The following is a 27,621-nucleotide window of genomic DNA, read 5'->3' on the forward strand; positions in this document are numbered from 1 at the left end:
TAAACTAGTCTAATACATTTGGCTCTAATAAGTACATCTTGTACACACGTCTATACCCAGTGACAGAGTTCGAACGCTACGAAAAACCACCAGCCGCTGCCCCACTACTTGGTATACAGGGAACGGATGGGGTAAGGAAATATAGCCCGTCACAATTCACAGACAGCGCCCTGACATCCACATTATAATTTGACTTACTTTAAAGCTATACACACACACACAGTTCGTTTATGTTCATGGAGTACGACAACTTTTTGGGTCACTATTTAACTAGGCAAGTCAGTTAAGAACAAATTCTTATTTACAACGACGCTGGGCCAATTGTGCGCCGCCCTATGGGACTCCCAGTCACGGCCGGATTGTGATACAGCCTGGAATCAATCCAGGGTCTGTGGTGACGCCTGTAGCACTGAGATTTAATGCCTTAGACCGCTGCGCCACTCAGGAGCCCCATAACTGAATAATATTCTTCAAGAAACAAAGTGAATAAATTATGGTAATATTAATCATGTTTAATAACGACTCATGAGATATAATGCGTACACCCATTTTATTGACAAACCAAAATAATTACGCAACATTTACAGCAACAAATCTCCAAAGTAATTGACTAACATGAAACATTTTCAGTTAGAATGCTGACACCGGAGTAGCACTTGGTTTCAAGTGATAGTTTGATGGATTAAACAGGTTCTTATGGAGCACACCGAGGGATAGCGCCTTCCACATGATTCAGCTTGCCAGCCGTTTTCATCTTAAGAGGAAACACGGAATAGAAATGACCTCACAACTCCGATGTACACACAAAAATAGTAAAGTGTCATATTTGTTAAACTTACTATGAAAGTTTGATTTGATGAATGATAGTGGGCTTACTGTACCTCCAGAGTTCATCTGAATACATGGCTCTCTGGCACCCCTCGTGTTACTCGGCCTCGTCTGCCGCCCAGTTCTCGTGATCAAATTTGGAGCCGTCACTCCAGAACCATAGCCTGTCCTGCGGGGGAAGTGGTGAGGTCTCAGTATCACATAGATGGGCTTGCTGAAAGCAAGAACAATTTCTAAAATCCAACATACTCAGGGTCTTTCCTTCACCTGTAGCACCAAACCCGTAAAAGCTACCACTACCAAAACAACTTCAAAAACCATGCAGACTGGCACTGTTGCGTGAAAATAAGTGTTGATACTACATACTTTTCAAATTACAACCACGGTGATACAAAGCCCAATGCATTTCAGTGGCCATAGACTTGAACGAGAAGAAAACTAGTATACAACCGACTCTGCATTAGGACGAAACAGCGCCACCCCACCACCGTTATTGTTTGTTGCGGAGCTGAGAGTGTCGCGCCCCGTGGTTTATTTTAGTTTAAAAAAAGAGTTGTAACTTTTGTTACATATCGCAAACAGACGAGTCACCATTAAGGATTCCAGATTTTAAAACGCCATACAAACGGGCAGATCAGTCTGGAATAGGTTGCCTTGTGATCCCATTTACACTTTGAACTATAATGCTTTTTTACATTTGCATATAAAATCCATAGGCTTAAATGGGAAGTATTTGGATTAGCCACTGCTCTTGAACTGTTTACGCAACAAACGCCAACATGGAAATGTACAAACTCACTCAATTTAGATTGAGTCACAGCTGTCTGCTACCATTCATACTTAAACTAGAAAGCTTGTTCCATCCCGTCATTACATGCTAAACTGAAATCACTGTCACAGAACTTTCAAACTAAAACATTGAAATTAAAAAACGCGTTGTATAGCTTATGATGCTTAATATACACACTTAAAAACCTAACTTCAGACATATGAGCAAACATCCAGTTTATGTGTCCAACTCATTTAACAAAAATGTCAGATACAACCTTAGTCCCAAGGTCTCGAAAATAGAAAAAGGAAGCTAGTCAGTTTCTGCGCCATTGCAAAGAGGAAGAGGCGAAGCGAGAGGCATAACTGAGCCCAAAATCTGTTCCCAAGCAGGTGGAGTTTTCCCCGGTCACCAAGCAAGTTGTTTTTGTATGGCGGTCAATAAGATGTCGAATTTTGTTAACAAAAAGTGTAATCGCTTATTTGAGTGAATATACGTTTTGTAATGCTTAGGTTGTTACGAGAGTACTGATACATGTAGAACACATGACATCCCGGCAACTTTGAGAAAAACATTTATATCAGAGGTGTGCCTGTCACTCGAATCTGCCCTCATAGGCTAGAATGGTCCCACCTGATCTTCCATTTAAGACTTCTTTACATTGTTAGAGCGGCCAATGGAGTATCTGGTCAATATAATGGATCATCTGTGGCAATACAGGCAATTGCTCTAGAGTTGTTCAAATAATATTTCTAGATGATCAACTCAAATCTAGACCTACACGCAACAGTATTTTTCGCTTTTGACAATGATTTCACACGAGGCCTTAGTCACATGATATGCCTAAATACTTACAACCACTAGGCTAATAAATAATGACGTTTTTCTTTCGATTATTTCATTAACCTACATCATGTCAATATCACGTTGATAAAAAAGATGCCCAAATTGGGTGTGCCTATACATTGGGCCATTTAAAGCATCTAGGGGCCATGTTAACTTCAATAGTATTTGGTAAACATGATAGCCCTTTCAAATATAGGCAAGTAATGTCATGCCTACTGTGCCAAAGCAATTTAAAAATTGTTTAACGGAGTGGCGAGTGTGGATATAATGGTAATATCAAAATTCCGCTTTTGACAGCCATCATACTCTATGAGTCAGCGCAAAATAGGTTATGCACGCCAACATATTAGGTAAGAATAAGCAAAGAGAGTGTCAAGCGAAAATTATATAAAACATTTTACCACTGCAACATGTAATTTAGTCTGAAGAGTGCTATTTAGAGTCCACAGCTGGCGACGCCTTATTGCGATTGGTTATTCCCCATTATTTGCAGTACCTCAGACTGTTATCATTACCAGCTGAGAAACTGTTGAGCTGATTTTACTCCTGGCACAGAGTTGTCTGAGCAGTGTCTTAACATCCTAAAACCTACTTCCAGCTGATTGTTTTGAGACTAATAAACCAGTTAACAGGATTCGACATATTGATGAGTATACTCAAGATCTTACCTATGAATATACTCTAGCTGAACTGTTCAGGTAGAGTATAACTTTCACTTCAGTCATTTCTATTAAGTATGACAATACCGTACCTTTTCCTGAACAGCATCAAAGCCGCCAATCCAGGTAAGAGGGAAACTGCCAGTCTTGATCAACACCAGCGCCTGCAGAAATGTGGACTCGTCGGAGCTGTGCACAGATGCCAGGTTTGCGCCAAGGTACTTTACAGTGTTATGCACAGGCTTCAGTTTTTCTCCAAGGAACATACAGTGGCGCTAGAGCAAGCAGTAGACAGAGACAAAGGCATGTCATAATGGAAGTATTAGTCAGTTGTGCAGTCTGAGAATTTGTCTTCTGGACTCACAATCAAAATATTGGCCATCGGAACTAATGTTCCATTAAAACAGAATCTTAGAGGTTTTAGTTAGTCTGTCTTAACCCATGCCCTGAGGGTTCTAATATACTAGAGGGCCCAACGCCTACAAAATATTGCAAAGCCTATAGAAAATACAAATTACAGAATAATAAGATGTTCAGTATTTTACATGAGGGCCGGTTAAAATAAGGCCAAACAACATTTAAGGTAACTTCAAACAAAAAAGTTGATTTCAATTTAACTTTAATTCACAGTAGAGGGTAAGCATTATACCTCTGCTTTGGGCCATGTCCTTGCAGTTTCGACAAACATGAAGCAGCGGGAATTAAATTGGAACCAGCCTGTGGGGCATGGGTTTCTTTTGTCTGCTGCAAATTTCACCAAATCATCTGAAAGAAGAAGACCGGGCATGTCCCGAAATTGCAGCCAATTTGAATCATAAATAACTACTGAATATTATTAGTAAGTAAGTCAATCCACACACTACAACAAAACAAATAATTGAATGACGTAAAGCACAAACTCATTCCACAGAGGGTCTACAGGTTCACTCCTCCCTTGATGGGTTTAGGTCACTAACTAGTAAAGAAGGCCCCTTACCTGGTTGTCTAAGTCTTCATTGAAAGGAAGACCAAAAACCTGCAGATACTAGGCACTCCGTGGAATGAGTGACACCCCTGATGTAAAGTGTGAGGCTGACTCTTACTTGCGTAGCTCGCAGTCATTATTCTGTTGTCGCCCAGTGTAGAGGCAGCGCTGAGAAGCAGAAGAATGGTCAACGTCGCCATGGTGATAGTCTCCTGAGAGAGAAGACAGACAATGAGAGAAGCCATCAAGACAAATTCAGTGCAGCGTTTCCCTAACCTCTCGTAACCCAGCAAGGCCACATCATGTATTCCAGTACCATCACAGTCAACTAATGGATGGTTAAGGAATACCAGGTATCATCTCTTCCACCACATACAGTAGATTAGCCTGGCACAAAGGAATGTTTGACTCCCAAATGGCACCATACTCCGCTAGTGCACTACTTTGACCAGGGACCCCAGTACACTATATAGGGAATGGAAAGCATCTGATATCTTGTCTGAGATTCACTATCTACTTAAAGGGGGGGGTACACCCTAAAATGGCACCCTACCTAACCCAGTTTAAACCCTGATGCGTGACACACCTAGTAAGACACATTTTTGCAAAGGCAATTAGCTTGTAAAGTAGGTTCTTCTAGATCAGGAGACTAAACTCTCCTAGCATGAGCTACTTTCCAAAAAATTTAACATGTGGCGAGCTACTTTCAAATAGGCAGTCTCTCCCCTGCAACGCTTCTGGGTCTTTGGTGTACAAGAGAAAGTAATGCACCGTTCTGTCAAGATACCTGCTAAAATTTATGGTTAACTACTAAGGGGGCCCTATAAAAACTGTGATCCCGGCCACAAATTACAGACATTTTGCCAAATGTTCTCAGTTGAATTTTCTGGTTTCCCACTCAATTACAATTGTTCATTAAGAACAAAATGTGATGTCCATGCTTTATTCACATCAGAATACCATTCGTTTTTGGTCTGGAAGAAATGTAAACACATTTGGATTTGCGTAATTCTCCTTTAAATTGCACCATATAGCTAGTTATTAATCAATGTGTGGTCTAATGTGCCAGTCTAGCGATGGTTCTGTTGATGCTCGTTTCATGGCAAAGTCTCCAAATAAATCGATACAAATTATATACGTCCGCCAGGTAAGTATACTTTGCAGTTAACCTTGAAGTAAATGTTTTCGGGAAACAAGCTGTCAACCCACAAGACGGTTATCACCTCAACTGGCTACACAGAGTGATCGAAAAACGCGCACCACACAGACGGCCAATATTGTTGGAAATTAATTGGCAGATGGCTTAAAAAGCCACATTTAACACTAATAGTGGCTAACCGGGAGCGGGATAATGTCAAGTCGCGTTGATTAAGTAGTAGCTGGGAACTTGCAGTGTCTGATACTTGTGAGATTTGTTTGCCGTTGAAAACGTGAAAATTGCATGTACTTTCAGAATTGTTTGGCAAACTACTCATAGTTGGGCTGCGAGCTACTAGATACAGTACTAGATGAATATGTTGAACTCTCACCTTCTGCGATCTTGATGTTTCAGCGGTTTTCACTGGGTCGCTTTGTCCCGTCTGTGAGTTGAATTCTACCTCTCCCTGCTCTCCTTTTTTAAGGAGGAACCATCCAGTCAGACCCCTCCCTCTCTCATCCTTTAACCGATTAAAGTAATCAACTAATCATCAAGCTTTTATCATTTGAATCAGCTGTGTAGTGTTAGGGAAAAACCAAAACGTGCACCCCTTGGGCATAGCCACGGGAAGTAGTTTGGTGGTGCAGCATATTTTTTATAGAAATGTATTTTCAAAGGGGTGCTGAAAAATATATTTGCCTGTGCTACACATGCTATATTGGTCCACTATTATAGCACTATTAAAGGCCCCGTGCATTACTTTTGTGAAAATGTTAAAAATTAAATAAACATATATATATATATATATATATATACCTTTTTTTACATTTAGGTTTTTCAGGGGGTGCTGCAGCACCCTCAGCATCCCTTCTTCCCGCGAATGTTGCCCTTGTGGTTTCCATTTTAAAAAAGCATTAAAAAAAAAAAACGAATTCATGGGTTGCACGACATTATTGTTATGAAGATTCTCTTGGGCACTGGTGCCCGACTAAACGTTGTACTTAATTCTACCTAATTGAAACTGATAAAGATTGTCCAAAGTGGATTATAGTGGCTTGGAAATTATGTCATTTCAGAAGGAAACAAATAATTAGTAGGAAAACATTTGTCATCATTGTGATGTCGTTAGATTGACTTCAGATGCAGTATAACTACTGAACAAAAATATAAAAGCAACATGTAAAGTGTTGGTCCCATGTTTCATGAGCTGAAATAAAAGATCCCAGACATTTTCCATACACACAAAAAGCTTATTTCTCTCAAATTGTGTGCACAAATTTGTTTACATCCCCTGTTAGTGAGCATTTCTCCTTTGCCAAGATAATCCATCCACCTGACAGGTGCGGTATATCAATAAACTGATTAAACAGCGTGATCATTACACAGGTGCACCTTGTGCTGGGAACAATAAAAGGCCCAATGCCACAGATGTCTCTAGTTTTGAGGGGAGCGCGCAATTGGCACGCTGACTGCAGGAATGTCCACCAGAGCTGTTGCCAGATAATTTAATGTTAATTTAAAGCTGCCTCCAACGTCGTTTTAGAGAATATGGCAGTATGTCCAACCGGCCTCACAACCGCAGACCACGTGTAACCACCCCAGCCCAGGACCTCCACATCCGTCTTCTTCACCTGCGGGATCGTCTGTGACCAGCCACCCGGACAGCTGATGAAACTGTGGGTTTGCACAACCAAAGACTTTCTGCACAAACTGTCAGAAACCGTCTCAGGAAGCTCATCTGCATGCTCGCTCGTCCTTACCAGGGTCTTAACCTGACTGCAGTTCAAGGTCGTAACCGACTTCAGTGGGCAAATGCTCACCTTCAATGGTCACTGGCACGCTGGAGAAGTGTGCTCTTCGCGGAAGAATCCTGGTTTCAACTGTACCGGGCAGATGGCAGACAGAGTGTATGGCGTTGTGTGGGCGAGGGGTTTGCTGATGTCAACAGAGTGCCCATGTTGTGGTTATGGTATGGGCAGGCATAAGCTACGGACAATGAACACAATTGCATTTTATCGATGGCAATTTGCGCATGCCCAACAGAATGAACATTGTGGTGCGGGGACTGCCATATTGTTTCATTCACGCACTTGATCAGAAATGTAGCAATTTCATAGCAGGATTATACTCAGAGCCGGCCCTAGCCTTTTGAGGGACCCAAACAACTTTTTTTTTTTGACCCCCCGCCCTCGCAGGCAAAACATTTTAGTGGTCCCCCTCGACGGCGGAGAGAAACAAGTTTAAGAATTAGAGCTACACATTGCCATGTGGTGTACAGAAAATGTTCCAGTTTAAAGCAAGTTAGCCATGGGTTGGAGTGCAGATGTGGCAATTGAATAACACATTCTCATCGGGTGTAGACATTTTTGCAGTTTAAAAGCTAATTTCCTGAAATTTTACATATTTTGCCATGTTAATATATCTGAGTGAGAGACTAACAAAAATCAATGGGGGCCCCCTGGAGGTGTGACTTTACCGGAGGTGACCCCCGAGACCTGAAGTAGGGTCTCCTATAATGAACACGGTTTTAGAAGACTAGTGGTTAGCATCAAGTGTCATTTGATGAGGGGTCGTGTCCCACGAAGCCTACGATTATACACAGGCTCTCAAACTTCAATGATTAACGTGAAGTGACATTGTGAAATTTTGCAGCAAATAAATAGCCCTACATTGTGTGGAATGTCCAGACTGCAACTTACTGTACCACTGTCTATATTCAACCGGCCGATGTTAAGGTTTGAATTTAAGCAACCTGCCTACGTTGTTTGAAATACAGCTGCCCAAGATACTACAGTAGCTAAGTTATAGCTGTGTGCTGGAAAACCTTTGTAGAGCGAGGGTGAAGTTAGGCCTTGTGAGTGCTCGTGAATTTCCCTTTTCCGGCTTCAGACCTGTCTTATCACTTAATGCAGTTTAACAATAACATGTGGTAGGCTCTCATCTTATTAAGCCAGTGCAAAGTAGCAAATTACAAAATGGTGTTCATTACCATGATCATGTAATTATACTAGCTAGCTGTGCACAGAGGGAATAAACATGTCACACTGAGTATCGTGCAATTCCAAACCAAATGTATTTATAAAAGGACTTTTTACATCAGATTTCACAAAGTGCTTACACAGAAACCCAGCCTAAACAAACAGCAAGCAATGCAGAAGCACAGTGGCTATGGGAAGAAAAGAAGAAGAAAAATCCCCAAAAGGCAGGAACCTAGGAAGAAAGCTAGAGGAACGATTAGTTACCGGAGTGTAACTCCAGTTCTATGAGTGGAGCCGAGCCCCATAGGGGAGCTCTGCTCCTAGTGGTTTACCCTCTGCCCTAAGGCAGCAACAGCCTGAAGCAAAATTATGCACACACCTGCAGCCAATGGGAGCACAGGTGTCCCTATAAGAGGGGACACTTCCCCTCAATCAGCCTCCCGAGATATTATCTTCAGCAAGACTAGAGAGGGTCGGCAGGGCCTTAAGTCCTATGGGGCTCCGCTCCGCTCCACTCATAGAACTGGAGTTACACTCCGGTAACTAATCGTTCTATATCGTGGAGCTCCGCCCCATAGGGGAGCTCTGCTCCTAGTGGTTTAAGGCGGAGCGTAGCGCTCCAAAATGTACTCCCTGCCGAGCCTAACACTTCCCATAAAAAAATGAAAAGGTCAAGCCTAGCAATGGCCGCAACCAATTCCCGCAGTACTGCAACTAAAAACCCCTCGTCACAATATACCGCGTCATCGGTTAAAGACCCGCCCCACCTAGTTCAATGGCAATGCCAATGACTAGTGGGCAGATCACCAGAATAGAAGCTACACTAATCTGTACTAGCAGATAGATGTACCTCAATATCCTGTGAAAACACTACCGACCACTAATGGAATGACACCAAGTGTCACTCTACATTATGTGCACAGTAGACCACCTCACTCACTCAATGGAATCCCAGAGATTAGTAGGCAGGAACAAAATATAAGTCATACTAAACTGAACAATCAGATAGATGACCTCACATTCTGTCAATTCAATACATGTCTCTACTATACTGACCCTGTCAGTCAAGAGACATGCCACAAGATATGCTTTCCATCCAAAGCGGACCTGATAGAAACCTGTGTCCATCGTCCTGCTTTTCTCTCTTCTAGCTCAAGATTCCCCTTCAGCTATGCTGAGTACAATCGAGCCATAGAGATAGAAAGCCTATTTATCAAAAACATGTTTTCCTAACCAAAGCGGACCTGATGGGAACCTGCCCATAGTCCTGCTTTATCCTCTCTTCCTGGCTCAAAATCTCCTTTCAGCTTGCTGAGTACAGACCGAGCCAAAGAGTTAGAAAACATATCTGTCCAGAATATGCCTTCCTAACCAAAGCGGACCTGATGAACACCCCTGTCCACAGTCCTGCTTTTTTCCTCTCTTTCTTGCTCAAGATCTCCTTTCAGCCACGCTGAGTACAGATCGAGCCAAAGAGTTAGAAGGCATATCTAATAGATAGAAACAGATAAATGGAGACGGTGTCGACCATGACGCTGCTCTACAAATATCCTCTACCCCTGTTCCTCTGAAGAGGGCAGTAGAAGCTGCTACTCCACGAGTGGAGTGAGCTCTGATACCCTGAGGCAGTTGCCGCCCCACTGCCTCGTAAGCTGTCTCAATACCTTCACAAAGCCAATGAGACAATCGCTGTTTTGAAAGTGGTCTACCTAATGCAGCCGCACCGTGACACACAAACAGCTGAGGCGATGACCTAATCGCTGCTGTGCGCTCAACGTAACACGCCAAAGCGCGCACTGGGCACAGACAATGAAGCTTTTCCTCACTCCTCTCCCCATGAGGAGGGGGAGAAAAAGCCCACAACTCCACGGTCTGTGATCTATATGCACTGCTAATAACCTTCGGCACAAACGCCGGGTTAGGACGTAACACCGCTCTGCTCAGATCGCCATTAATGGCAAGGCAGTCGGGTCTCGTCGACAGGGCACACAAATCACTGACACGCTTAGCGGTAGTCAAGGCGAGCAACAGTACCGTCTTAATAGACAACATCTTGAGGGGTATTTGATTCAATGGCTCGAACGGCGACTTACATAGCGCTTCGAGTACCAAAGCCAAATCCCACTGGGGCAGCGTGGCTCTAGGCATTGGCCTAAGCCGCCGCGTTCCCAATAAGAAACGTTTCACTAAAGGATGGCTGAACACGTTCGTTCCGCCAAACCCCTCATGACCAGCTGAAATTGCCGCTGCAAACACCTTAATGGTGGAGGGCGATTTCTGCTTTTCAAACATAAACTGCAGAAAAGAGAGCACACTCTCAACCTGACAGTTCATGGGGTCCACACCTTGTGTGTCACACCATCGTGAAAAAACGTTCCATCTGCTGGTATACATCTTAGAAGTGGAACCGGCTCGTGCACCTTGTATGGTTCTGATCACTGCATCAGATAACCCACGGCGCCTCAACCTGTCCCATTCAGGAACCAAGCCTTCAGTGGTTGGCCGATTATGGGCCACTGCCCTATCGAGCCTCCCGCCTGGGTCAACGCGTCCCCGTCGATGTGGAATTGGCCAAGGTGGCGCAATCAACATCTGACTCATCTCCGCAAACCACGGAGCCCCGGGCGATCGGGCGCTATCAGTATCACTGACAGCCCCTCTGACCTCACCCTGGCTAGCAGTGGGAGAATGCAAGACAGCAGAGGGAATGCATACAGGAGAACTTTCGGCCACGGGTAGTGCGCGAATGCGTCTCTTCCCAGTGGTGGCTCGTCCTGTTCCCTCAGAGAGAACCATAGGGGACATTGCGCGTTCACGCGTGACGCGAACAGATCCACCTGGGCTCTCCCGAACTGTTCCCAAATTCTGAGAACAATATCCGGATGCAGACACCACTCGTCGTCTCGAGGACCCCCTCTTGACATGAGGTCTGCTCCTACGTTCAAGTAGCCCGGAATGTGTGCTGCTCTCAACGAGCGAAGGTGCTTGTGAGCCCACAGCCACAATTCCTCTGCCGCCCGGTGGAGGGCAGGTGACCTGACCCCCCCCTGGCGATTTATGTGAGCTACTGTGGTCCGGTTGTCTGACCAGACCAGCACATCGCGACCCCGAAGAGTAGGCGCGAAGTGGGTCAGAACCAGTCGAACTGTTTCCAACTCCAAGAGGTTTATGTGACGACCTGATTGAGGCCATACACCTCCTATCGCTTGAGTCTGACATGTCCCTCCCCATCCAGTCAGAGAAGCATCTGTAAATACTGGGATGTAGGATGACACCTTGCCCATCGGGACTCCGTGCGTGAGAACGCTCTGATTCCTCCAATAGTCCAGGTCTGCTCTTAGCGAGAGAGGAACCACCACCAACCGATGACGTTGACGCACTGGGTCTAGTCTTAGTTGGGCGAACCATCGCTGTATTCTGCGCATGTGCAGGAGTCCCAGCGGTACCACAGAGTGGGCTGACGACATGAGACCCAAAAGTGACATGATCGACAGCGCCGTCACTGTGTGAGTCGGACGACACTTCCTCAGGGCTAGCAACAATGCTACCCTTCGAGGGTCCGAAATTCGAGCCCTCATCATTGCAGTGTCTAGCTGTAGCCCCAGGTAGACAATCTGATGACTGGGCCAGGGTGCGCTCTTTTTCCAATTCACAGCGAACCCCAGACGCGTGAGATGAATCACTGTCTGTGTTGTGTGAGTGAATGCCAGCTCTGCTGAGGGGGCGAGAACCAGTAGGTCGTCTAGGTAGGCTAATAGCCTTATCCCTTGACGATGCAGCGGTTCCAATGCCGCCTCCACACATTTGGAAAACGTTCGAGGTGCCAGGGCGTACCCGAATGGCATCCTCGTGAACTCGTACGCCACCCCTTGAAAGGCGAACCGCAGAAACTTCCTGTGACGCGATTGTATCGGCACATGGAAGTACGCGTCCTTTAGGTCTATGCTTGTACAAAAGTCTCCTTTCTGGACACATTCCAGTAGACGTTTTGTCGTCAGCATTCGGAAGGGCCGTTTGGTTATGCTCTCGTTGAGAGTGCGCAAATCCAAAATCGGCCTCACTCCCCCCGTCTTTTTGGGCACTAGGAAATAAGGCGAATATAGCCCTTTGTTCCTTTGCTCCCGGGGAACTACTGTGACCGCCTCCTTCGCCAAAAGTTCCGTAATCTCTGACATCAGAGCGGCCACTTTGTCCGGCGTTTTCATCACCGTCTCCACCACTCCCCTGAACGGGGGTGGGGTTCGATGGAATTGGAGGGCATAACCCTTCTGCAACGTCTGTTCTAGCCAGCGTGAGAGGGTACAGCTTTGTTGCCACTGCCAGCAATGCAGAGAAAGCGGGCGCGCACGAAGCTGTGGTGCATCCAGTAGGAAGGACCTGTATTCCTCTATGGCCCTCGCCGCCGCTATTCCCCAGCACTGGGTTGGTGGAATAGCCCAAGGCGGGCCCCCCTCAAAAGGGAGAGGAAACATCAGCTCGTTCTGAGAGAATCGGAGGCCTTGATACGTCAGTTACGTCTGTAACTCCAGTATTCCGGCCCTCCGTGAACGCAGCACGGTTTTGAGCTGCACTGACTGAGGTATTAACCTGAGACAGAGCGCCCTCCCCGGATAGCAATTGCGTCATCATGTCATTGCCTGACTGAGACTGCTGCTTGTCATGAGATCCGTCCACTGCAGTACTCAACAGAGTCTGGAAAGTGTGGTCTCTAACTGGTACCACAAGGTGGCGCCACAATACCTCTTTTTCACTGGTCTCATGAGGCTGCTCAACAGCACACTCTAGGTGTGGTGAGCTGCACTCAGAGTAGTGGGCATTGTTACGTTCTGAATTAACCGGGCGCCCATACATTGGTTACACCTGTAACTCTAGTATTCTGGCCCTCCGTGAACGTCGCACGGGTCTGAACTGCGCTGGCTGAGGCGTTAGCCTGAAGCAAGGCGTCATTCCCAGCTAGCGGCTGCGTCTTCATGTCATATTTAGACTGAGACAGCTGCCTGCTATGTGAGACCTTTACTACAGAGCTCCTAGGAGTCTGTAGTAAAATATCTTTATTAGGTGAGCTAAGGCTACGCCTTGCTACCTTTTTCCCTTTCCTCTCCTGAGTGTGTTCAACTACGCACCCTTGGTGGGTTGAGCTACACTCAGGATGGTGAGAGAAATTCATAGGACGTGAAATACTCTGCAATGTGTCATGGAAGAAAGGCTCTTTTGTGACAATGTCAGTGAGAGCCAGCTCTTTATTCACATAACAACAATAAACATTTCCCTCCATGCCCTGAACAGTGGGGTGGGGGGGAACAGTGGGCTCTGTCGCGTCCAGCGCCGAGCCGTCAACCGTCCTCTCCCCCTCGTCCCGTCATTGACGCGGTCGTTTCTGGCTGACCTTCTGGTGTTGCCAGGACGGTTTCGTGACGACCTCTCTCGCCGGCGGAATCGTCGCCACCACCGTCGTCGCTGGAGGGGCCGAGCCCGCTCGCCTGCTGTCGGTGGTAGGCGCCTGTCGCGTCGCCTCCCTGTAGTTCTACTAGGGGCGTTCGAGGTTGACGGGTTAGTTGAGGCCCTGCTAAACTTGCCTGCCAATGGCAGGTGTTTAGCCAGGTGCTTTCTCTCCTCGTCAAGCTTACCAAAGCGTTCCGTCGCCTCCTTAACGGCGACCCCAAAGAGGCCCTCGCTAGAGACGGGAGCGTTTAGTAGCGAGGCTCTGTCCGTCTCCTTCATGGCTGTCATTGACAGCCAGAGGTGACGTTCCATGACCACCGAGGTGGCCATGGACCGGCCTGCGCATATCGCTGACGCTTGTGTCAAATGAAGAATAGCGCCAGAAATCCTGGACGCCTCTTCAATCTCCTCGCTGGTTAACTCAGACCTACCCGTTGTTAGACGGGATAGGGAGGCTGCGAGGAGGGCAATGTTATTAGCCGCTGACACAGCCTGGGCTCCCAGCGTAAAAGACTTCTCAGCCAGCTGTGCTGTGAGTCTGTCTTTTTGTGCTGGCAGGTGGCTTTCTTGGAGGCCGCCCAGGGACTCGAACCCGGCACTAGATACGCCGCCATGGCGCTCTCGAGCCTAGGGATTCCCTTAGCAGCCCACTCACGTCCAGCCACTCTCGTGAATGGGGTGTACACCTTGGCCGGCGAACGCGCCGCCAGGGGTGTATCCCACGAGCCCTCGACATATTTTCCGAGGGAAGGCATAGCAGGAGCCATCGGCTCAGCTGCCTTCCTCGGTCTAGAGTAGGGGCCGCCCTCCATCATGTCGACCTCCACGGGGGGGGGAGCAGGGGGCAGCGCCATCTCTAGTCGGTTGGCGGCTCTCTCAATGAGTTCGGGAAAGTCCGCACGCAGAGAGGCCGCTGCGAAGGACAGGGCTGCTGACGTAACAGAGCCCGTGTCGTCATCGCACAAGGAGCCTTCAGATCTCGCACTCCCCATAGGGAAGGGGGTCTTGAAGGTTGGATTGTTGCATTGGAACATCCATCTCCGCGTCTCTCTCCTTGTCATCCCCTGAGCCAGCACTGTCCGACGACGCCTCTGAAGCAGAGGTGAGAAGAGACAGTACATCCTCTAGGGGGGATATCCTCCCTAAAAAACACCCAACGCTGCTTCCTCACCTTCATAGGAAGGAGGGCGCAGGAGGCGCAATTAGGGGATTGCCGGTCCCTTCCTTGGCATGCTGCGGCCCCAAACACACGAAACAAAGGTCGTGGGGGTCCGCAGATGCCATGGAGGAGCATCGGCACTGAGCCCTGAAAAGGGCTTTTGGGGGTGGAAAATCTCCTGGCGTGCTCATTTTAGAAGACGTCGATGGCTGGCTCATCGACGGCGATTTCTTCCTGAGTCTTCTTCTCTTCTTGGCTTCTTCAGTCTAGTCCAGTCGCTGAAGATAATGGGAGGCTGATTGAGGGGAAGTGTCCCCTCTTATAGGGACACCTGTGCTCCCATTGGCTGCAGGTGTGTGCATCATTTTGCTTCAGGCTGTTGCTGCCTTAGGGCAGAGGGTAAACCACTAGGAGCAGAGCTCCCCTATGGGGGCGGCGCTCCACGATATAGAACCAGGCTCGGAGGGGTGGCCAGTCCTCTACTGGCTGGAGATTAGAGTACATGGCCATTAAGGCCAGGTCGTTCAAGAGGTTCGTAGATTAACAGCAGGGATAAATAAATGGCTGCAGAGGGTGCAACAGGTCAGCACCTCAGGAGTAAAATGTCATTTGGCTTGTCATAGCCAAGCATGGAGGTCGCGAGTCGAAAACAGCAGGTCCGGGACAAGGTAGAACGTCCGGTGAACAGGTCAGTGGTCCATAGCCGCAGGCAGAACAGTTTAAACTAGTCTAATACATTTGGCTCTAATAAGTACATCTTGTACACACGTCTATACCCAGTGACAGAGTTCGGAAACGCTACGAAAAACCACCAGCCGCTGCCCCACTACTTGGTATACAGGGAACGGATGGGGTAAGGAAATATAGCCCGTCACAATTCACAGACAGCGCCCTGACATCCACATTATAATTTGACTTACTTTAAAGCTATACACACACACACAGTTCGTTTATGTTCATGGAGTACGACAACTTTTTGGGTCACTATTTAACTAGGCAAGTCAGTTAAGAACAAATTCTTATTTACAACGACGCTGGGCCAATTGTGCGCCGCCCTATGGGACTCCCAGTCACGGCCGGATTGTGATACAGCCTGGAATCAATCCAGGGTCTGTGGTGACGCCTGTAGCACTGAGATTTAATGCCTTAGACCGCTGCGCCACTCAGGAGCCCCATAACTGAATAATATTCTTCAAGAAACAAAGTGAATAAATTATGGTAATATTAATCATGTTTAATAACGACTCATGAGATATAATGCGTACACCCATTTTATTGACAAACCAAAATAATTACGCAACATTTACAGCAACAAATCTCCAAAGTAATTGACTAACATGAAACATTTTCAGTTAGAATGCTGACACCGGAGTAGCACTTGGTTTCAAGTGATAGTTTGATGGATTAAACAGGTTCTTATGGAGCACACCGAGGGATAGCGCCTTCCACATGATTCAGCTTGCCAGCCGTTTTCATCTTAAGAGGAAACACGGAATAGAAATGACCTCACAACTCCGATGTACACACAAAAATAGTAAAGTGTCATATTTGTTAAACTTACTATGAAAGTTTGATTTGATGAATGATAGTGGGCTTACTGTACCTCCAGAGTTCATCTGAATACATGGCTCTCTGGCACCCCTCGTGTTACTCGGCCTCGTCTGCCGCCCAGTTCTCGTGATCAAATTTGGAGCCGTCACTCCAGAACCATAGCCTGTCCTGCGGGGGAAGTGGTGAGGTCTCAGTATCACATAGATGGGCTTGCTGAAAGCAAGAACAATTTCTAAAATCCAACATACTCAGGGTCTTTCCTTCACCTGTAGCACCAAACCCGTAAAAGCTACCACTACCAAAACAACTTCAAAAACCATGCAGACTGGCACTGTTGCGTGAAAATAAGTGTTGATACTACATACTTTTCAAATTACAACCACGGTGATACAAAGCCCAATGCATTTCAGTGGCCATAGACTTGAACGAGAAGAAAACTAGTATACAACCGACTCTGCATTAGGACGAAACAGCGCCACCCCACCACCGTTATTGTTTGTTGCGGAGCTGAGGAGTGTCGCGCCCCGTGGTTTATTTTAGTTTAAAAAAAGAGTTGTAACTTTTGTTACATATCGCAAACAGACGAGTCACCATTAAGGATTCCAGATTTTAAAACGCCATACAAACGGGCAGATCAGTCTGGAATAGGTTGCCTTGTGATCCCATTTACACTTTGAACTATAATGCTTTTACATTTGCATATAAAATCCATAGGCTTAAATGGGAAGTATTTGGATTAGCCACTGCTCTTGAACTGTTTACGCAACAAACGCCAACATGGAAATGTACAAACTCACTCAATTTAGATTGAGTCACAGCTGTCTGCTACCATTCATACTTAAACTAGAAAGCTTGTTCCATCCCGTCATTACATGCTAAACTGAAATCACTGTCACAGAACTTTCAAACTAAAACATTGAAATTAAAAAACGCGTTGTATAGCTTATGATGCTTAATATACACACTTAAAAACCTAACTTCAGACATATGAGCAAACATCCAGTTTATGTGTCCAACTCATTTAACAAAAATGTCAGATACAACCTTAGTCCCAAGGTCTCGAAAATAGAAAAAAGGAAGCTAGTCAGTTTCTGCGCCATTGCAAAGAGGAAGAGGCGAAGCGAGAGGCATAACTGAGCCCAAAATCTGTTCCCAAGCAGGTGGAGTTTTCCCCGGTCACCAAGCAAGTTGTTTTTGTATGGCGGTCAATAAGATGTCGAATTTTGTTAACAAAAAGTGTAATCGCTTATTTGAGTGAATATACGTTTTGTAATGCTTAGGTTGTTACGAGAGTACTGATACATGTAGAACACATGACATCCCGGCAACTTTGAGAAAAACATTTATATCAGAGGTGTGCCTGTCACTCGAATCTGCCCTCATAGGCTAGAATGGTCCCACCTGATCTTCCATTTAAGACTTCTTTACATTGTTAGAGCGGCCAATGGAGTATCTGGTCAATATAATGGATCATCTGTGGCAATACAGGCAATTGCTCTAGAGTTGTTCAAATAATATTTCTAGATGATCAACTCAAATCTAGACCTACACGCAACAGTATTTTTCGCTTTTGACAATGATTTCACACGAGGCCTTAGTCACATGATATGCCTAAATACTTACAACCACTAGGCTAATAAATAATGACGTTTTTCTTTCGATTATTTCATTAACCTACATCATGTCAATATCACGTTGATAAAAAAGATGCCCAAATTGGGTGTGCCTATACATTGGGCCATTTAAAGCATCTAGGGGCCATGTTAACTTCAATAGTATTTGGTAAACATGATAGCCCTTTCAAATATAGGCAAGTAATGTCATGCCTACTGTGCCAAAGCAATTTAAAAATTGTTTAACGGAGTGGCGAGTGTGGATATAATGGTAATATCAAAATTCCGCTTTTGACAGCCATCATACTCTATGAGTCAGCGCAAAATAGGTTATGCACGCCAACATATTAGGTAAGAATAAGCAAAGAGAGTGTCAAGCGAAAATTATATAAAACATTTTACCACTGCAACATGTAATTTAGTCTGAAGAGTGCTATTTAGAGTCCACAGCTGGCGACGCCTTATTGCGATTGGTTATTCCCCATTATTTGCAGTACCTCAGACTGTTATCATTACCAGCTGAGAAACTGTTGAGCTGATTTTACTCCTGGCACAGAGTTGTCTGAGCAGTGTCTTAACATCCTAAAACCTACTTCCAGCTGATTGTTTTGAGACTAATAAACCAGTTAACAGGATTCGACATATTGATGAGTATACTCAAGATCTTACCTATGAATATACTCTAGCTGAACTGTTCAGGTAGAGTATAACTTTCACTTCAGTCATTTCTATTAAGTATGACAATACCGTACCTTTTCCTGAACAGCATCAAAGCCGCCAATCCAGGTAAGAGGGAAACTGCCAGTCTTGATCAACACCAGCGCCTGCAGAAATGTGGACTCGTCGGAGCTGTGCACAGATGCCAGGTTTGCGCCAAGGTACTTTACAGTGTTATGCACAGGCTTCAGTTTTTCTCCAAGGAACATACAGTGGCGCTAGAGCAAGCAGTAGACAGAGACAAAGGCATGTCATAATGGAAGTATTAGTCAGTTGTGCAGTCTGAGAATTTGTCTTCTGGACTCACAATCAAAATATTGGCCATCGGAACTAATGTTCCATTAAAACAGAATCTTAGAGGTTTTAGTTAGTCTGTCTTAACCCATGCCCTGAGGGTTCTAATATACTAGAGGGCCCAACGCCACAAAATATTGCAAAGCCTATAGAAAATACAAATTACAGAATAATAAGATGTTCAGTATTTTACATGAGGGGCCGGTTAAAATAAGGCCAAACAACATTTAAGGTAACTTCAAACAAAAAAGTTGATTTCAATTTAACTTTAATTCACAGTAGAGGGTAAGCATTATACCTCTGCTTTGGGCCATGTCCTTGCAGTTTCGACAAACATGAAGCAGCGGGAATTAAATTGGAACCAGCCTGTGGGGCATGGGTTTCTTTTGTCTGCTGCAAATTTCACCAAATCATCTGAAAGAAGAAGACCGGGCATGTCCCGAAATTGCAGCCAATTTGAATCATAAATAACTACTGAATATTATTAGTAAGTAAGTCAATCCACACACTACAACAAAACAAATAATTGAATGACGTAAAGCACAAACTCATTCCACAGAGGGTCTACAGGTTCACTCCTCCCTTGATGGGTTTAGGTCACTAACTAGTAAAGAAGGCCCTTACCTGGTTGTCTAAGTCTTCATTGAAAGGAAGACCAAAAACCTGCAGATACTAGGCACTCCGTGGAATGAGTGACACCCCTGATGTAAAGTGTGAGGCTGACTCTTACTTGCGTAGCTCGCAGTCATTATTCTGTTGTCGCCCAGTGTAGAGGCAGCGCTGAGAAGCAGAAGAATGGTCAACGTCGCCATGGTGATAGTCTCCTGAGAGAGAAGACAGACAATGAGAGAAGCCATCAAGACAAATTCAGTGCAGCGTTTCCCTAACCTCTCGTAACCCAGCAAGGCCACATCATGTATTCCAGTACCATCACAGTCAACTAATGGATGGTTAAGGAATACCAGGTATCATCTCTTCCACCACATACAGTAGATTAGCCTGGCACAAAGGAATGTTTGACTCCCAAATGGCACCATACTCCGCTAGTGCACTACTTTGACCAGGGACCCCAGTACACTATATAGGGAATGGAAAGCATCTGATATCTTGTCTGAGATTCACTATCTACTTAAAGGGGGGGGGTACACCCTAAAATGGCACCCTACCTAACCCAGTTTAAACCCTGATGCGTGACACACCTAGTAAGACACATTTTTGCAAAGGCAATTAGCTTGTAAAGTAGGTTCTTCTAGAGCAGGAGACTAAACTCTCCTAGCATGAGCTACTTTCCAAAAAATTTAACATGTGGCGAGCTACTTTCAAATAGGCAGTCTCTCCCCTGCAACGCTTCCGGGTCTTTGGTGTACAAGAGAAAGTAATGCACCGTTCTGTCAAGATACCTGCTAAAATTTATGGTTAACTACTAAGGGGGCCCTATAAAAACTGTGATCCCCGCCACAAATTACAGACATTTTGCCAAATGTTCTCAGTTGAATTTTCTGGTTTCCCACTCAATTACAATTGTTCATTAAGAACAAAATGTGATGTCCATGCTTTATTCACATCAGAATACCATTTGTTTTTGGTCTGGAAGAAATGTAAACACATTTGGATTTGCGTAATTCTCCTTTAAATTGCACCATATAGCTAGTTATTAATCAATGTGTGGTCTAATGTGCCAGTCTAGCGATGGTTCTGTTGATGCTCGTTTCATGGCAAAGTCTCCAAATAAATCGATACAAATTATATACGTCCGCCAGGTAAGTATACTTTGCAGTTAACCTTGAAGTAAATGTTTTCGGGAAACAAGCTGTCAACCCACAAGACGGTTATCACCTCAACTGGCTACACAGAGTGATCGAAAAACGCGCACCACACAGACGGCCAATATTGTTGGAAATTAATTGGCAGATGGCTTAAAAAGCCACATTTAACACTAATAGTGGCTAACCGGGAGCGGGATAATGTCAAGTCGCGTTGATTAAGTAGTAGCTGGGAACTTGCAGTGTCTGATACTTGTGAGATTTGTTTGCCGTTGAAAACGTGAAAATTGCATGTACTTTCAGAATTGTTTGGCAAACTACTCATAGTTGGGCTGCGAGCTACTGCGACCTGTTGGAGACCCCTGCCCTATATAATGCACTACATTTGATCAGGATCACATATGCCTAATGGGCCCTGGTCAAAAGTAGTGCACTACATAGGGAACCATTTGGGATGAAAGTAGATACAGTACTAGATGAATATGTTGAACTCTCACCTTCTGCGATCTTGATGTTTCAGCGGTTTTCACTGGGTCGCTTTGTCCCGTCTGTGAGTTGAATTCTACCTCTCCCTGCTCTCCTTTTTTAAGGAGGAACCATCCAGTCAGACCCCTCCCTCTCTCATCCTTTAACCGATTAAAGTAATCAACTAATCATCAAGCTTTTATCATTTGAATCAGCTGTGTAGTGTTAGGGAAAAACCAAAACGTGCACCCCTTGGGCATAGCCACGGGAAGTAGTTTGGTGGTGCAGCATATTTTTTATAGAAATGTATTTTCAAAGGGGGTGCTGAAAAAATATATTTGCCTGTGCTACACATGCTATATTGGTCCACTATTATAGCACTATTAAAGGCCCCGTGCATTACTTTTGTGAAAATGTTAAAAATTAAATAAACATATATATATATATATATATATATATATATATATATCTTTTTTTACATTTAGGTTTTTCAGGGGGTGCTGCAGCACCCTCAGCATCCCTTCTTCCCGCGAATGTTGCCCTTGTGGTTTCCATTTTAAAAAAGCATAAAAAAAAAAAAAACGAATTCATGGGTTGCACGACATTATTGTTATGAAGATTCTCTTGGGCACTGGTGCCCGACTAAACGTTGTACTTAATTCTACCTAATTGAAACTGATAAAGATTGTCCAAAGTGGATTATAGTGGCTTGGAAATTATGTCATTTCAGAAGGAAACAAATAATTAGTAGGAAAACATTTGTCATCATTGTGATGTCGTTAGATTGACTTCAGATGCAGTATAACTACTGAACAAAAATATAAAAGCAACATGTAAAGTGTTGGTCCCATGTTTCATGAGCTGAAATAAAAGATCCCAGACATTTTCCATACACACAAAAAGCTTATTTCTCTCAAATTGTGTGCACAAATTTGTTTACATCCCTGTTAGTGAGCATTTCTCCTTTGCCAAGATAATCCATCCACCTGACAGGTGCGGTATATCAATAAACTGATTAAACAGCGTGATCATTACACAGGTGCACCTTGTGCTGGGAACAATAAAAGGCCCAATGCCACAGATGTCTCTAGTTTTGAGGGAGCGCGCAATTGGCACGCTGACTGCAGGAATGTCCACCAGAGCTGTTGCCAGATAATTTAATGTTAATTTAAAGCTGCCTCCAACGTCGTTTTAGAGAATATGGCAGTATGTCCAACCGGCCTCACAACCGCAGACCACGTGTAACCACCCCAGCCCAGGACCTCCACATCCGTCTTCTTCACCTGCGGGATCGTCTGTGACCAGCCACCCGGACAGCTGATGAAACTGTGGGTTTGCACAACCAAAGACTTTCTGCACAAACTGTCAGAAACCGTCTCAGGGAAGCTCATCTGCATGCTCGTCGTCCTTACCAGGGTCTTAACCTGACTGCAGTTCGGCGTCGTAACCGACTTCAGTGGGCAAATGCTCACCTTCAATGGTCACTGGCACGCTGGAGAAGTGTGCTCTTCGCGGAAGAATCCTGGTTTCAACTGTACCGGGCAGATGGCAGACAGAGTGTATGGCGTTGTGTGGGCGAGGGGTTTGCTGATGTCAACAGAGTGCCCATGTTGTGGTTATGGTATGGGCAGGCATAAGCTACGGACAATGAACACAATTGCATTTTATCGATGGCAATTTGCGCATGCCCAACAGAATGAACATTGTGGTGCGGGGACTGCCATATTGTTTCATTCACGCACTTGATCAGAAATGTAGCAATTTCATAGCAGGATTATACTCAGAGCCGGCCCTAGCCTTTTGAGGGACCCAAACAACTTCTTTTTTTTTTGACCCCCCCCCCCGCCCTCGCAGGCAAAACATTTTAGTGGTCCCCCTCGACGGCGGAGAGAAACAAGTTTAAGAATTAGAGCTACACATTGCCATGTGGTGTACAGAAAATGTTCCAGTTTAAAGCAAGTTAGCCATGGGTTGGAGTGCAGATGTGGCAATTGAATAACACATTCTCATCGGGTGTAGACATTTTTGCAGTTTAAAAGCTAATTTCCTGAAATTTTACATATTTTGCCATGTTAATATATCTGAGTGAGAGACTAACAAAAATCAATGGGGGCCCCCTGGAGGTGTGACTTTACCGGAGGTGACCCCCCGAGACCTGAAGTAGGGTCTCCTATAATGAACACGGTTTTAGAAGACTAGTGGTTAGCATCAAGTGTCATTTGATGAGGGGGTCGTGTCCCACGAAGCCTACGATTATACACAGGCTCTCAAACTTCAATGATTAACGTGAAGTGACATTGTGAAATTTTGCAGCAAATAAATAGCCCTACATTGTGTGGAATGTCCAGACTGCAACTTACTGTACCACTGTCTATATTCAACCGGCCGATGTTAAGGTTTGAATTTAAGCAACCTGCCTACGTTGTTTGAAATACAGCTGCCCAAGATACTACAGTAGCTAAGTTATAGCTGTGTGCTGGAAAACCTTTGTAGAGCGAGGGTGAAGTTAGGCCTTGTGAGTGCTCGTGAATTTCCCTTTTCCGGCTTCAGACCTGTCTTATCACTTAATGCAGTTTAACAATAACATGTGGTAGGCTCTCATCTTATTAAGCCAGTGCAAAGTAGCAAATTACAAAATGGTGTTCATTACCATGATCATGTAATTATACTAGCTAGCTGTGCACAGAGGGAATAAACATGTCACACTGAGTATCGTGCAATTCCAAACCAAATGTATTTATAAAAGGACTTTTACATCAGATTTCACAAAGTGCTTACACAGAAACCCAGCCTAAACAAACAGCAAGCAATGCAGAAGCACAGTGGCTATGGGAAGAAAAGAAGAAGAAAAATCCCCAAAAGGCAGGAACCTAGGAAGAAAGCTAGAGGAACGATTAGTTACCGGAGTGTAACTCCAGTTCTATGAGTGGAGCCGAGCCCCATAGGGGAGCTCTGCTCCTAGTGGTTTACCCTCTGCCCTAAGGCAGCAACAGCCTGAAGCAAAATTATGCACACACCTGCAGCCAATGGGAGCACAGGTGTCCCTATAAGAGGGGACACTTCCCCTCAATCAGCCTCCCGAGATATTATCTTCAGCAAGACTAGAGAGGGTCGGCAGGGCCTTAAGTCCTATGGGGCTCCGCTCCGCTCCACTCATAGAACTGGAGTTACACTCCGGTAACTAATCGTTCTATATCGTGGAGCTCCGCCCCCATAGGGGAGCTCTGCTCCTAGTGGTTTAAGGCGGAGCGTAGCGCTCCAAAATGTACTCCCTGCCGAGCCTAACACTTCCCATAAAAAAATGAAAAGGTCAAGCCTAGCAATGGCCGCAACCAATTCCCGCAGTACTGCAACTAAAAACCCCTCGTCACAATATACCGCGTCATCGGTTAAAGACCCGCCCCACCTAGTTCAATGGCAATGCCAATGACTAGTGGGCAGATCACCAGAATAGAAGCTACACTAATCTGTACTAGCAGATAGATGTACCTCAATATCCTGTGAAAACACTACCGACCACTAATGGAATGACACCAAGTGTCACTCTACATTATGTGCACAGTAGACCACCTCACTCACTCAATGGAATCCCAGAGATTAGTAGGCAGGAACAAAATATAAGTCATACTAAACTGAACAATCAGATAGATGACCTCACATTCTGTCAATTCAATACATGTCTCTACTATACTGACCCTGTCAGTCAAGAGACATGCCACAAGATATGCTTTCCATCCAAAGCGGACCTGATAGAAACCTGTGTCCATCGTCCTGCTTTTCTCTCTTCTAGCTCAAGATTCCCCTTCAGCTATGCTGAGTACAATCGAGCCATAGAGATAGAAAGCCTATTTATCAAAAAACATGTTTTCCTAACCAAAGCGGACCTGATGGGAACCTGCCCATAGTCCTGCTTTATCCTCTCTTCCTGGCTCAAAATCTCCTTTCAGCTTGCTGAGTACAGACCGAGCCAAAGAGTTAGAAAACATATCTGTCCAGAATATGCCTTCCTAACCAAAGCGGACCTGATGAACACCCCTGTCCACAGTCCTGCTTTTTTCCTCTCTTTCTTGCTCAAGATCTCCTTTCAGCCACGCTGAGTACAGATCGAGCCAAAGAGTTAGAAGGCATATCTAATAGATAGAAACAGATAAATGGAGACGGTGTCGACCATGACGCTGCTCTACAAATATCCTCTACCCCTGTTCCTCTGAAGAGGGCAGTAGAAGCTGCTACTCCACGAGTGGAGTGAGCTCTGATACCCTGAGGCAGTTGCCGCCCCACTGCCTCGTAAGCTGTCTCAATACCTTCACAAAGCCAATGAGACAATCGCTGTTTTGAAAGTGGTCTACCTAATGCAGCCGCACCGTGACACACAAACAGCTGAGGCGATGACCTAATCGCTGCTGTGCGCTCAACGTAACACGCCAAAGCGCGCACTGGGCACAGACAATGAAGCTTTTCCTCACTCCTCTCCCCATGAGGAGGGGGAGAAAAAAGCCCACAACTCCACGGTCTGTGATCTATATGCACTGCTAATAACCTTCGGCACAAACGCCGGGTTAGGACGTAACACCGCTCTGCTCAGATCGCCATTAATGGCAAGGCAGTCGGGTCTCGTCGACAGGGCACACAAATCACTGACACGCTTAGCGGTAGTCAAGGCGAGCAACAGTACCGTCTTAATAGACAACATCTTGAGGGGAATTTGATTCAATGGCTCGAACGGCGACTTACATAGCGCTTCGAGTACCAAAGCCAAATCCCACTGGGGCAGCGTGGCTCTAGGCATTGGCCTAAGCCGCCGCGTTCCCAATAAGAAACGTTTCACTAAAGGATGGCTGAACACGTTCGTTCCGCCAAACCCCTCATGACCAGCTGAAATTGCCGCTGCAAACACCTTAATGGTGGAGGGCGATTTCTGCTTTTCAAACATAAACTGCAGAAAAGAGAGCACACTCTCAACCTGACAGTTCATGGGGTCCACACCTTGTGTGTCACACCATCGTGAAAAAACGTTCCATCTGCTGGTATACATCTTAGAAGTGGAACCGGCTCGTGCACCTTGTATGGTTCTGATCACTGCATCAGATAACCCACGGCGCCTCAACCTGTCCCATTCAGGAACCAAGCCTTCAGTGGTTGGCCGATTATGGGCCACTGCCCTATCGAGCCTCCCGCCTGGGTCAACGCGTCCCGTCGATGTGGAATTGGCCAAGGTGGCGCAATCAACATCTGACTCATCTCCGCAAACCACGGAGCCCCCGGGCGATCGGGCGCTATCAGTATCACTGACAGCCCCTCTGACCTCACCCTGGCTAGCAGTGGGAGAATGCAAGACAGCAGAGGGAATGCATACAGGAGAACTTTCGGCCACGGGTAGTGCGCGAATGCGTCTCTTCCCAGTGGTGGCTCGTCCTGTTCCCTCAGAGAGAACCATAGGGGACATTGCGCGTTCACGCGTGACGCGAACAGATCCACCTGGGCTCTCCCGAACTGTTCCCAAATTCTGAGAACAATATCCGGATGCAGACACCACTCGTCGTCTCGAGGACCCCCTCTTGACATGAGGTCTGCTCCTACGTTCAAGTAGCCCGGAATGTGTGCTGCTCTCAACGAGCGAAGGTGCTTGTGAGCCCACAGCCACAATTCCTCTGCCGCCCGGTGGAGGGCAGGTGACCTGACCCCCCCCTGGCGATTTATGTGAGCTACTGTGGTCCGGTTGTCTGACCAGACCAGCACATCGCGACCCCGAAGAGTAGGCGCGAAGTGGGTCAGAACCAGTCGAACTGTTTCCAACTCCAAGAGGTTTATGTGACGACCTGATTGAGGCCATACACCTCCTATCGCTTGAGTCTGACATGTCCCTCCCCATCCAGTCAGAGAAGCATCTGTAAATACTGGGATGTAGGATGACACCTTGCCCATCGGGACTCCGTGCGTGAGAACGCTCTGATTCCTCCAATAGTCCAGGTCTGCTCTTAGCGAGAGAGGAACCACCACCAACCGATGACGTTGACGCACTGGGTCTAGTCTTAGTTGGGCGAACCATCGCTGTATTCTGCGCATGTGCAGGAGTCCCAGCGGTACCACAGAGTGGGCTGACGACATGAGACCCAAAAGTGACATGATCGACAGCGCCGTCACTGTGTGAGTCGGACGACACTTCCTCAGGGCTAGCAACAATGCTACCCTTCGAGGGTCCGAAATTCGAGCCCTCATCATTGCAGTGTCTAGCTGTAGCCCCAGGTAGACAATCTGATGACTGGGCCAGGGTGCGCTCTTTTTCCAATTCACAGCGAACCCCAGACGCGTGAGATGAATCACTGTCTGTGTTGTGTGAGTGAACGCCAGCTCTGCTGAGGAGGCGAGAACCAGTAGGTCGTCTAGGTAGGCTAATAGCCTTATCCCTTGACGATGCAGCGGTTCCAATGCCGC

General features: G+C 45.9%; 2 protein-coding genes across 2 annotated transcripts; both read right to left on the bottom strand.

Moving 5' to 3' along the window:
* Positions 1 to 536: 536 nt before the first annotated feature.
* Positions 537 to 5,707, bottom strand: LOC121534611 (ladderlectin). Its single transcript, XM_041841188.2, has 6 exons — positions 5,596 to 5,707; positions 4,185 to 4,278; positions 3,752 to 3,867; positions 3,195 to 3,377; positions 882 to 997; positions 537 to 754 (listed from the first exon to the last, which is right to left on the bottom strand). Exons 2-5 carry the CDS (start codon positions 4,264 to 4,266, stop codon positions 926 to 928), a joined length of 453 nt encoding a protein of 150 aa, XP_041697122.2. The 5' UTR covers positions 4,267 to 4,278; positions 5,596 to 5,707; the 3' UTR covers positions 537 to 754; positions 882 to 925.
* A 10,334-nt stretch (positions 5,708 to 16,041) lies between these two features.
* LOC121534613 (ladderlectin-like) lies at positions 16,042 to 21,330 on the bottom strand. Its single transcript, XM_045206280.1, has 6 exons — positions 21,219 to 21,330; positions 19,689 to 19,782; positions 19,257 to 19,372; positions 18,700 to 18,882; positions 16,387 to 16,502; positions 16,042 to 16,259 (listed from the first exon to the last, which is right to left on the bottom strand). The coding sequence occupies exons 2-5, from the start codon at positions 19,768 to 19,770 to the stop codon at positions 16,431 to 16,433; spliced, it is 453 nt and encodes a 150-aa protein (XP_045062215.1). The 5' UTR covers positions 19,771 to 19,782; positions 21,219 to 21,330; the 3' UTR covers positions 16,042 to 16,259; positions 16,387 to 16,430.
* Between the last annotated feature and the right edge of the window lie 6,291 nt (positions 21,331 to 27,621).

This window comes from Coregonus clupeaformis, chromosome 21 (genome assembly GCF_020615455.1).
Source record: "Coregonus clupeaformis isolate EN_2021a chromosome 21, ASM2061545v1, whole genome shotgun sequence".
NCBI lineage: Eukaryota > Metazoa > Chordata > Actinopteri > Salmoniformes > Salmonidae > Coregonus > Coregonus clupeaformis.

Bases quoted from the DNA above. Each gene is read 5' to 3' on its own strand.
- LOC121534611 (XM_041841188.2), bottom strand. From the start codon at position 4,266: ATGGCGACGTTGACCATTCTTCTGCTTCTCAGCGCTGCCTCTACACTG. The intron at 3,378-3,751 runs GTATAATGCTTA...TGCTTGCTCTAG, and splicing joins GGACATGGCCCAAAGCAGAG to CGCCACTGTATGTTCCTTGG. The intron at 998-3,194 runs GTACGGTATTGT...CTTCCCCCGCAG, and splicing joins TTGATGCTGTTCAGGAAAAG to GACAGGCTATGGTTCTGGAG.
- LOC121534613 (XM_045206280.1), bottom strand. From the start codon at position 19,770: ATGGCGACGTTGACCATTCTTCTGCTTCTCAGCGCTGCCTCTACACTG. The intron at 19,373-19,688 runs GTAAGAGTCAGC...TTCTTCTTTCAG, and splicing joins AATGACTGCGAGCTACGCAA to ATGATTTGGTGAAATTTGCA. The intron at 16,503-18,699 runs GTACGGTATTGT...CTTCCCCCGCAG, and splicing joins TTGATGCTGTTCAGGAAAAG to GACAGGCTATGGTTCTGGAG.